The 11,338-nt window shown below is 55.0% G+C and overlaps 1 protein-coding gene across 2 annotated transcripts; it reads right to left on the reverse strand.

Annotated features, from left to right (window-relative positions):
* Positions 1-5,254: 5,254 nt before the first annotated feature.
* Znf319 (zinc finger protein 319) lies at positions 5,255-11,336 on the reverse strand. 2 transcript variants are annotated; one of them, XM_076838038.2, is made up of 2 exons: positions 10,930-11,336; positions 5,255-9,050 (listed from the first exon to the last, which is right to left on the reverse strand). In XM_076838038.2, exon 2 carries the CDS (start codon positions 8,793-8,795, stop codon positions 7,047-7,049), a length of 1,749 nt encoding a protein of 582 aa, XP_076694153.1. In that variant the 5' UTR covers positions 8,796-9,050; positions 10,930-11,336; the 3' UTR covers positions 5,255-7,046. The 2 variants fall into 2 exon arrangements, with proteins under 2 accessions (XP_076694153.1, XP_076694154.1); XM_076838039.2 differs by lacking the exon at positions 10,930-11,336 and adding an exon at positions 10,016-10,566.
* Between the last annotated feature and the right edge of the window lie 2 nt (positions 11,337-11,338).

The following is an 11,338-nucleotide window of genomic DNA, read 5'->3' on the forward strand; positions in this document are numbered from 1 at the left end:
CCTGTTTAGGATAGAATCTTCCATGGACGGGCCTTGTGTGTGTCCCCTTCTCTTACTGTGCCCTTGGGTGTGGCCTACCCAGGTGTCAGTCAACCTGCTGACAGTGGACATCATGAAGATACTCAGCCCCCTGAAACCTGACCCCTTGCCTCATTTGAATAGCTTCTCCTCAATAAAAGGGATCAGCGCATGTGTGTGTGCTCCCTCTCTCTCTCTCTCTCTCTCTCTCTCTCTCTCTGTCTCTTTCTCTCTTTCTCGGGACCCTTAAGGTCAGAGGAGCCGTCACAGCGACCCCAAAGAAAAAGGTATTTGTGTCTCTTGTGTGGTTATTTTACACAGCCCAGTTAGCCCAGTTCAACTGGAGTGACCCTTGAGCCTTTTAGTCGTGAGAACAGAAACCCGGCAGCCCAGACTGGGGCAAATAGCCACCAGGCTTAGGAACTCCGTTCTGGTCCTGGGCTCAGGGACTTCAGGAATCCACACACCCTCTAAAATCAAGCACAAAATTCTGTGTGCACTTGAGTGCTTATTTTCCATGGGAAGGTTCATTCTTTTTATCTGATTCTCAGGAAAGCCAGTGCCCACAGGAATCCCTGGTTCACACCCTCTCCTCCTTTACCCACTGACATTTACTGAGTACCTATTGCATGCAAGACCAGGGGCTCAAGAACTTTTTAGCCCCTCGTTTTGGGACCATGTGTTATACTACTCAGAACACAATATCATCGGGACTAGTTTTTTCTCTGGGCCTCACAAGCACCCTAGTGAATGAGCCAAACCAATGCTGCCTATTTCCCAGATAGAAAAAAAGAGTTCCAGATCAAGCAGGTAGTTGGTCTTGGGCTGAACCCACAGTCCATATATGGTTTGTGCTCAACTTTTATAGAAGAAATTATTCCCCCAAATCATGATCTTTCTGCTTATCTTTGGGTAATAAACAAGAATATGGGTTGCGTGTGGTTTGATCTGCAGAACCTGCCTTTTAGAACTGAGGCTGATTTTAATTTCTTTCAGGGGTGGAGGTGACAGTCATTGCCCTTACACTGAGATGAGGGACCATGGTGCCATCTTTCTATGCTAGAGTATAGGCTCTGCTGACAACAGAGCAGGAGACTGGAGCCTGGGGAGGAACAGACAGGAAATAGCAAAGACATCACAGAGCCTCTTCTTCCTCAGGGGCCTGCTGAAGATGTACCCAGCCTCCTGCCACTCATCCAGAAGTCCTTTCCTACAAGCTCAGAGGATAGTACATGCTGACTTGAACCTTGGGAATCCATTCACAGAGCCCACTGGGGTTCCTGGGCCACCCATCACCAGAATCCTCTCCAAATGCCAGAGAAAAGATGGATATGCCCAAGGCTCACAGCAGAGACACTAGAATCTTGGCCTGGGTGACAAGGGACACTAGTCAGCTCTAGGGAGCATGCTGAAACATATAAAAGGGAATCAAGTGACTGGGTTTTATTCCTGACCCCAACTCCTGGTGAGCCAGTCCATCCCAAAATGTGGCCCAGCATATGTCTATGGCCTTTGCCTGGGCCAGCTCTGTGCTGGGTGCTGGGGAGGCACAGACAAGATGCCATCTCTGCCTCTGGATGCTTCCCATCCAATGGAAGAAACCAGTGGGCCCAGCTGGTGCAAACCAGAACCATGTTCCCCCAGCCCAGGATGCCATGGACAGTAACCCAGCCCAGAAACTTGATTACAGGTTCTTGCCCACCGGCTATACACTTAATCCTGATTTCATAAACATAAGAAAAAGCATGCCTAAGAATAAAGGAACTAGAGAGTAGAAAAGCATAAACAGCCTGATTAAGTGTCCACTTCCTATTCTCAAGTGGAAGGCAATACAGTAAGGGCTTTGCAGGCCCCATTCAACAGTTGATGAAATGGACTTGGAGAGGTTAAGTGACTGGCACGAGATCACACAGGTGGTGACTGGCAGAGACGGGAATTGAAGCCAGCCTGTCTGGTCCCCCGCCTGTGGTCACCACATTCCACTGATTTCTTGCTGAGAGGGAAGCCAAGAGTGGGCAGGAAGTCAGAGGGGGCTTCCTGGAGCTGGGACATGTGACTAGGGTTTAGAAGGAGGACAGGATGTCTCATCAGAAAACTCTCTGAAGCTGGGCATGGTGGTGCCTCTAATGTCCTATTGGGAGCTATTTGGGAGGCTGAAGCAGGAAAATCACTGGACCCAGTGATTGATCCCAGGACCAATCTGTCTCCAAAAGAAAAAAACAAGCAGAAAGCAAGCAAGCTAGCTCTGGGTGGCTGCTGATGGCCACTGTCTCCCATCCTCCTTCTCTTCTCAGCCTCTGGGGTTCCTTGTTCTTCATAAAGCGGATCACATCAGAAAATCAGAAATTTTCATTACCGACAAAATCTTGAGGACAGTCCAGCCACCCTGAACTGGCCTCGAGGCCTTCCAGGTCTGACCCCAATTCAATACCCTGATCCTTTTCTATCAAAATAAACCCCACCTGCCTCTTCACTGTCCCAAACACCCAGGCTCTGCCTGCCTCCAAAACGTGGTTCAAAACTATCCTTCCATAAGAAACGCTTCCACCTCTTCCTACCCAAAGCTCACACTTTCTTTCTGACAAGTCAACCTTCCCCAAGACCATGAGAACAAACACTGCAGCTGTTCAGGGGACTCACTCATGCCCTCTGGCCCACAGTGGACTTGCCTGCCTCTTATCTTTATAACCTGGGCTGAGGGATTAGGGGTTGGAGTCACCCAGAGCCAAAACACTGATCTGGATTAAATGAAATAACTACAACAAAGTAACAGTGGTGTTTAATACAAAACAACATGTGCAACACACATCACAGCCCAGGGCTGGGGCTGGCACTGGGACAGGTTTAGGAACTAGGTGAGGATTCCAGCTGAGGGTAGGATGGAATGAGGGTTGGGGGGACTTTTGCATAGCATATTTTGTACTAGATATTTTTTGATACGGGGGATTGAACCCAGAGGTGCTTAACCACTAAGCCACATCCCCAGCCCCCCCCCCTTTTTTTTAAAGAGAGAGTGAGAGAGGGAGGGAGGGAGGGAGAGAGAGAGAGAATTTTTAATATTTATTTTTTAGTTATCGGCGGACACATCATCTTTGTCTGTATGTGGTGCTGAGGATCGAACCCGGGCCGCACGCATGCCAGGCGAGCGTGCTACCGCTTGAGCCACATCCCCAGGCCCCCAGCCCCTTTTTATGTTATATTTTCAGACAGGGTCTTAATAAATTGCTTAGGGCCTTGCGAGGTTGCTGAGGCTGGCTTTGAACTCAAGATCCTGCTGCCTCAGCCTCCCAAGCCATTGGGATTACAGGTATGTGCCACCACACCCAGCAATTTTGACATTTTTTGACCCTGCTTTTTGATTCATGAAAACGCCCAACTCTCTCATCTGAAGTTCTTGCTTAGTGCCCTGTTGCACCCTCTGGCAAACAGCGGTGCTCAGTAATGCTTGTGGATGAACAAAGGTAGGAGTGTAGACCCAGGGAGGGATGGAGTCATGTGTAGTGAAGATGGAGACTCCGACACCCCCCCACCCCCCACCCCCCCCACCCCCGTCTTCTTTGCAGGATATTCTGGCTGGAATCTTTGTAGGTTTGAGAAAATCAATAGCAGCCAAGGCTCTTCCTGGAGGCGTGACCTTCAAGGAACAAAGAAACCACTTGCTTAAGGGTTGAATGAGGAGCTTGTCACCAGAGTCTGATCGGGAGGCCTTGGGCGAATTTCTGTGGCCTGAGCAGCCCATGGTCTCACCTGAGGCCTGCTCTGGAGGAAGACAGAGGGGCAGTGGGATGGGAATGGAGACCAAGAGATAACCTGTATGTCAGTGCCCAGAGGCGCAGGCCATCTATGGAGGTGCTGCCTCTGCACAAATGGGAAGGTGGAGCCTACTAACTGCAATCCCTCAGACAGCTGAGCGGGCTGAGAGGCTGGCCCCCCTGGGCCTGCTGGTGAAGAGCTGTCCTGCTCCTTTGGCCAGACAGGGCAGCAGGACCAGTCCTGGCCATTGTTCCCAGCTTCCTGGCCAGCTGAAGCCAGAGTCCCAGGCACCAGTGACCAGAGCTAGAAGCTTCAGTTGTTCAGGGCCTCGGTATCTGTCATTCACCAGTGTGCAGGAACCAGGTTCATGTGACAGCACCCCCAATTCCAGGCCACTTGCATCATTGTGTGGCTTTGAATAACCCATCAGCCTGCATAAAGGGAATATTCAGGCCCATCCTGCTCCCCAGGTAGACAGGTTTTGCTTAAGGTCACACAGCTAGAAAGTAAGCTGGGACTTGAGCCTGGTACAGTTGCAAAGGGCAGTGGTCATCCCCTTGCTGAGAGATAGAGGAAGCAAGAAGGAATCCCACAGCTTCTTAAGGGTGGGGTGTGCCCCGGTCTACATGGAATAAGAACAGAGGATCCGGGTCACATCCAAGGCCCCAGCCTTTCACTAAGCTTCCTATTAAGCTTCTAGACTTTTAATCCTTTGAAATATAGGTAGCTCCTTCTCCTTTTAACTTCTACACTTACCCTCTACCCAGGGCAGGGTACCCTTGCTAGCTTTCTCCCCACCTCTGCCCAGCCCCATCTTTGCCTCTAAGAAATGGAAAAAGCCTGAGCTGCAGCTGGGCCATTGGTGGGGAGGGGGGGGGGAGGAGGTAGAGTACAGGGAAAGGTGTGCAGACCCTGAGGTAGAGGGCTGCTGGGCTGGGCATGCGGAGGGAGCATAATGGTACAGGGTGAATGGCTGTGCAGGGGGTCAGGCCCTCTGAGGTGGACCTGGCTGGCAGGGTCTGCTGCTCCAGGGAGGGGCTGGACAAGCTCTCTTGCTTACCAGGCCCAGACCCCAGCTTCTGGCCTTCCATGAGCTGCGCTGATCCCTCATGGCCCAGCTCCCTCCTCCAGGGCTATAGTTTTAATCCAAGGTCAAAGGGGAAAGGTCCATTCCCCAGGGACTCAGGTGTCCTGCAGCTGATACTGTCAGGACCTTGGCAGCTTACCTACCTGGGCCTCACGGAGACTCCATTTCTTTTTCACAACAGTCAAACAAGGCAAAGGTTAACCTCCTTTTTTTTTTTTTTTTTTTTTTTTTTAATAGACTAGGTAACTTCAAAGAGGTTAAGTGACTTGCCCAAGGCCACAGCCACACAGTCAGAACATTCAAAGTTCAGGATTCAAACCCAGCCCTGAGTCCCAGATCCCAACCTGACACTGGCCCGCATGCCTTTCTCTGTCTCTCCATGTCCCATCATTTCCCTGTGGAAAAATGACCAGAACAAACAGAGCTTTGGTCTGTGACAGTCGATGTCTTTACTTCTAAAGCATACATTGGGTTCACTATATATTAACATCAAAAGTGGCTACCTAAAATGGAGTCATCCTTTTTAAAAATCCAGATTTTCACATTTATATATAAGATTGAAAATGACATGAAATTAAACTATACAATGTTATGAATAGTATAACAAACTGCTTTTAGAAAGCAAAATGAAAAGAAAAAAAATAGCGGTTGGGACTGTTGTAAGCCTGGGTTCTGGTCTTTTGAGGCATTGTGACTGAGAGCCAGCACCGAGGGGAAGGACCAGCCCCTCTCTGCAGGCACAGGAGGGAACCCAGTCAGACAGAGGAGGCAGATGTGGCTATTCAGACTTCAGAAGGTAAGAGAGAGGCAAGGTGGTGTCTTCCTGCACCTCTGGGCCCTTGGTGTGTGCACTGTTCAGTCTTCTTTCAAGACCCACACCAGAGAGAGGTGGGGCTGGAAGAGGGCAGGGGGCAAAGCTGGGTTCAAAATGGTTATTTTGGTAACAAAGGGTCTCTGGGCCCCTTAGCAGGCCCTGGCCACCAGCAACCTGGCTGACCCCATCCTCCTGCCAGGCACACTGCCTGCTGGGTTCCCAAACCCACTGGTTCCTCCTGCTCCCTATGCCCTGGGCACTTTCTGCTCCAAGAGCCCTGAGGGCAGCCAGAGACCTAGGGGTACTCTAGGAGGACCCACAGGAGAATACTGCAGTTTTCTAAGTAGCTGGATATTATCCAGGGCATTTTGACAATATAAAATCCCTAGGTTCAGGCCAGCAGCCAAAACAATGGAGGGATGGCACTCCCATGGACTAGGAGGGCACTGTGGAGTCAGAGGTCATCCCTCCTGGATACCCAGACCTGGTCTTGGCCCTGAGGCAGGACTGGGGCAAGCACACTGCGGGTATGCCCCTGAGCCTGGAACATTTTGGTTCTCACAATTTGAGAAGAGGATACTTGTTTCCATCTGCTAGGGGATCATGAACCTCACCCTACTTCCTCCTACAATCCCCTTCGCCCTACATTCCTCTCCCCCATCAGCAGTTCCATCTGGCTAAGGATACACTCCCCACCACCAACAGGAACCACACTGCAAGGTGGGAGGGGGCTTTCAAAACCACAGGACTAGCCCTCGATGGGCCAATCCTCCTCTCCCCCTTCCTAGCCATGCCCATTACTTTCCAGGTAGAGCTTCCCAAAGACCCCTATCCTTTACAACTTGACTGTCAGAAACCCGAGAGACACATCACCCCAGTCTGGGGCAGGCAGAAGGCTGAGGCGCAGTCTATCCTGATCCCCAGAACTAGGTCACAAACAGCAACTTGAGGGGATGCCTTATACCCAGCCCACCTCTGGGGTCCAGGACCTACCATGGCCATACTCCTTCCGAACCCATCTTGTGGCCTAAAAGATTAGGAAAGATTGGGTTGGTAGACCCCCATCCCTGGGACAGAGAAAGAGCATGTGACTGCCAGTGGAATTTCAGTCCCTCAGAGATGAGGGAAACTACTGCCCTCAGAAAGCAAACCCTGCAATGGGAAAGAGGTTTATGGAGTCAGGACTGGCCACAGCGATCTGGCTCCCCAGGGCCAGGCTGGTGACAGGAGTGCTGAGTACACTCACCCTCCACTGGCCCAGTACTGTTTGTCCTCACTCCTGGAGCCTAAGAAGATGGAGCTGGGAGGGGGGTTGGTGGGCTGCAGCTATAAGGAGGCGAGGCTGGGCTGGGCCCTAGGAGCCATCGCCTGGCCTCAGGGTAGGCAGGCGGCCACCTGGTAGGCGCCCTCGGCAGCTGCAGCAGCGGCACTGTGCTGTGCACTGTGCTCCTGCAGCAGGGCCACGTCCAGGAAACGCTCGCCACACCACACGCACTTGAACTGCTGCTCTCGGGCGTGGACACCCTGGTGCTTGTTAAGATGCTCGCGCTGCTTGAAGGCCTTGTCGCAGTTGGGGCACTTGTAGGGCTTCTCGCCCGTGTGCACCCGCCGGTGCCGCTGCAGGTCTGACGCGTATTTGAAGCGCTTCTCACAGTCTGGGCACTTCAGCGGCTTCTCTCGGGCTGGATCGCAGCGGTGCTGCACAAACTCGGAGGAGGAGAAGAAGCGGCGCTCACACAGGGTGCAGCGCAGGGGCTTCTCGGCTGCGGTGCAGTGCGCCAGCTGGTGCTTCTGCAGGGCCGACGCCCTCTTGTAGGCTTTGTTGCACACAGGGCACTTGAAGGGCCGCTCGGCTGCGCCGGGCAGGCACTTGTGCCGTAGCAGCTCTGCCGACTGGTCGAAGCCCTTCTGGCACATGGGGCACTTGAAGAGAGTCTCGAGGGTGTGCACGTGCTGGTGGTAGAGCAGATGGCTGGGCTGCCCGAAGCCCTTCTCGCACAGCCCGCACTTGAAGGGCTCCTCCGTCTTATGCGTTCGGCGGTGCCGCATCAGCGCATACTGCTGCTTGAAGCCCATGGGGCACAGATCGCACTTGAAGGGACGCTCCGCACTGTGCGTGCGCTCGTGCTGCCTCAAGTCTGAAGGCCGCTTGAAGGCCTTCTGGCACTCGCCGCAGCGGAAGGGCCGCTCGCCACTTGGAGTGCAGGGGTGCTGCAGCAGCTCCGAGGACTCCTTGAAGTGCAGCTCGCACACATTACAGCGGAACAGGTGGTGCTCGCCGGAGTGCGCGTACATGTGGCGCACCAGGTGAGAGCGGTGCTTGAAGGTCTTCTCGCAGACCGCGCACTTGTAGGGCCGCTCGGAGCTGTGCGTGCGCTTGTGGTGCACCAGGTGGGACGATTGGCTAAAACTCTTGTCACACAGCGTGCACTTGTACGGCTTCTCACCTGTGTGGATCCGCTCATGCCTGGAGAGCTCCGACAGGTGCTTGAAGGGCTTCTGGCAGATGGGACAGCTATAGGGCTTATCAGCCTGTTCTGCAGGGGCGACAGTAGGAGGCGGGGCAGCTGGCGGAAGTGATGGGGCAGAGGCAGTGGCAGGCTCTGCGGCCTCGGCTGGCTTATAGGTTTTCTCACAGATAGAACATTTCACGAGGCCACTGTGCGCGCTGTGGTGCTGCGCCAGCGAGGTGAGCAGGGAAAAGCCCATCTTGCATACTCCGCAGACGAAAGGCTTCTGCTCGGCCTGCACACACTGGTGCTCCAGCAGGTCAGTGGCCTGGTGGAAGATCTTGAGACACTGCGTGCACTGGAATGAGCGGTCGTGGCCCGCCAGGCACTGGTGTTCATGAGGGCTAGTCAGGTGTGCCAGGTCGTGACCACACACACCGCATTTGGGTCCTGGCTCCCCGGCTGCCTGCAGGGGTGCATGTTGTGGAGGCTGCAGGCCCGTGTCTGGCTGCAGGAGGATACCATAGACCGCACAGCCCAGGGGGTTCTCAGCAGTACCAGGGGGCAGCGCATGCTCTGCCAGGGCCGGTGGGGGCTCAGCATGGTGCTGAGGTTGGGGTGGCTGGGGCTGCTGCGGCTGTGTCTGAGGCGGCTGCTGCCAGCTTTCCGACATGCTTGGGAAGATGAAACAGGGTTTGGAGATTAATGGCTTCAGTTTCCCGCTTAAGGTGACCCAACTCAGAGAGAGAAGTTGCCCAATCTCAAGGATGGACAGGGACCTCAGACAAGGCACGGAGGAGGACTGGTCAGACGGCCCTAGTCATCAAGTGAGGAGACAGAATACAAGGCTGTGTCTACAAGGCAGGGGGTGCTTCAGGGCAGGGTCCCAACACTGCCAGGGAAACTCTGCCTTCCACAGTGAGCAGTTCTGTGGGGAAGAGAAAAACCATGAGCTTGAGCAGAAACAAGCAGCCCTTCCCCACCCTCTCCCTGTTCCGCCTGCACTTGCCCCTGGACATAAACCACATCTGGGAAGAGAGACACTCAGGACTGGGAGAAGTTCCCTTCACTTGCCACCAAAGTAGTCTGCGGGAGGCTCAGCTCCTCTAGGCAAAGGGGATGGCAGCTGCCTCTACTCTACCCATGCCTGAACCAGGGCATCCTAGCCGACATGAGGTCCCTCAGCTTCCTGCCAACTCTCCTCAGTCAGGTGTCTCCCAGGTGAGAGGCTGGGGTGATCTGTTCACAATACAGAGGCCTCCCTAAGGCCTGCCAGCCCATTCCCATTGCTACCCTGAGTCTGGACCCAGGACCCCACTGCTCAAAAGAGCAGTCCTATTGACCTAAAAAGGCCACACCTCCCAGGTTTGAGAGCCCAGTGGCAAAAAGCCTCTGGCAGACAGCATTAGAAAAACTACATTGAACCAAGGACCACCTCAAAAACCCTCTCCAGTGTGGCACTGGCTCACACCCCTCCTCACCTGTCCTCCAAGCCCTCCACTCTGGCTACATACCTATCCTCTTGCCACATAATAGGATGGATGGTCTGGCAGAGACCTAACCCACAGATGATAGGAGCTAGGTTCCCAGAGCCACCCAGTCTCATTGTCCACACAGCAGAATGTCTTTACTTTAGCCATCTTTCAGAAAACCAAAACCAAAACCAAAAAAAAAAAAAAAAAAGTTCTAAATCCTCTGAATCTCTCTGGCTGGCTGTCAATACCTGCAGAAAAATGTGAGAAACTGCACTGGTCTGTCTCAGCCATGTAACAACAGAGCATCTCTCTCCATCTCCCTTCTGGAGACAACCTGTTACCTTGCTCCAGGGCTATAATATTCTGGGTAATCAATGCAAGGTAAAGCCCACCCAGCCTAGGCAAATCTCTAACTCACCACTTTGTGGCAGCATATGATAATGCCAGAGAGCGGGAGGAAATTTTAGAGTCACAGGCAACCCACTTTCAGGTTTCCAGCTCATCCGCCTCTGAAGTTGAAAAGTTTGTAAGTTTTCTCCTGAGAGGAGGAAGGGTAAAGTATGTCCTCATAGGCCAGCCTGACTTCTAACTGTTCTGTCAAAGAAATATAAGAGTGAAGCTAAAAGCTGTCATCCTCAGCATCTTCTGGGAAGGGAGGAAGGAAAGGGGCTGCTGCTTGTGGTGGAGGCAGCAGGTTGCATGAACAAGCAGATACCACTTGGTAATCTAAGCAGGCAGAGGAGAAAGGTGGGCTGCTCTGAGCACATTCAAGGTCTGGCTGCATCAATCCAACTGTGTTGTGGTTGTTTCTTTTTCTGGCATAAATGGCTGCCAGAGCCCGGGGGCCCCTGGGGCGCAATCCCACTGCCCACCCTGATCCTCCTCCCGGAAGGTGCAGCCAGGAAACCTACCTAATCACTCCACAAAAGGAAGGAGAGATGAGGGGAGTGAAGGGGAGGCAAAGGGAGGCCCCCACCTGCGCCCCACCCCAGTTCTTCCTCCTCCCTTGGAAAAGGAATGAAAGCCGATCACCTCCCACCCGGCCCTACCCGCCGGCCCAGCTGGGCTGCCTCCTGTCAGCCCTCGCCTGGAGGGCCGAGCCCCTGCCCCCCGAGAGCGGGTGCCTGGGCCCCAGGAAGGCCCCAGGGACGCAGGCCCGGCCCGGGAAGCGGCTGTGCTTGGAGGCCGGGCCTGGGCCGCCCAGGAACTCAGGAGGCCGCCGGGTCGGGTCGGAGGGGCGGGCGGGGGGGGGGCGGCCGGGCCGACTGGGGAACGGGTGCGGCGGCAGCGGGAGTGGCCCCCAGACGCAGCCCCGGGCGCCCCGCCGCTCACCTGCTCCAGGCCGCGCGCGGGGCCAGGCGCGGGGCAAGCGGCGACCAGCTGCTCTCTCGGTCGCCCCTTTATTCCAGCTCCATCAGCGGCGGCGCGGCCTACGCGCGCTGCCAATCCCCGGCCTAGCGTAGAGGTGGCGGCCGGCCCGGGGGCGGGGAACCGACTTGCGGCGACCGGAACGGAGGAAGCGACGCGCGCGTCCAGGGCTAGCGGGGCCGGGGCGGAGGAGCGCCGGGAGGGCGGGCGGACGGACCGATGGCCTTGCTGAGACAGGCGGACGAGCGGGCGGCGCGGGGGCCAAGGAGGCGGGGCTGGGGGAGGAGCGGTAGCCGGGGCGGCGGCGGCGGCGGCTGCGGGAGGAGCGGGCGGCGCGGAGCGAGGCCGCCCCCTGCCGGGGACCCCGCGGCCT

The sequence above is a fragment of the Callospermophilus lateralis genome, chromosome 18 (genome assembly GCF_048772815.1).
Source record: "Callospermophilus lateralis isolate mCalLat2 chromosome 18, mCalLat2.hap1, whole genome shotgun sequence".
In the NCBI taxonomy this organism is placed as follows: domain Eukaryota; kingdom Metazoa; phylum Chordata; class Mammalia; order Rodentia; family Sciuridae; genus Callospermophilus; species Callospermophilus lateralis.

Coding starts and splice junctions, on each gene's coding strand:
- Znf319 (XM_076838038.2), bottom strand. CDS start 8,795: ATGTCGGAAAGCTGGCAGCAGCCGCCTCAGACACAGCCGCAGCAGCCC.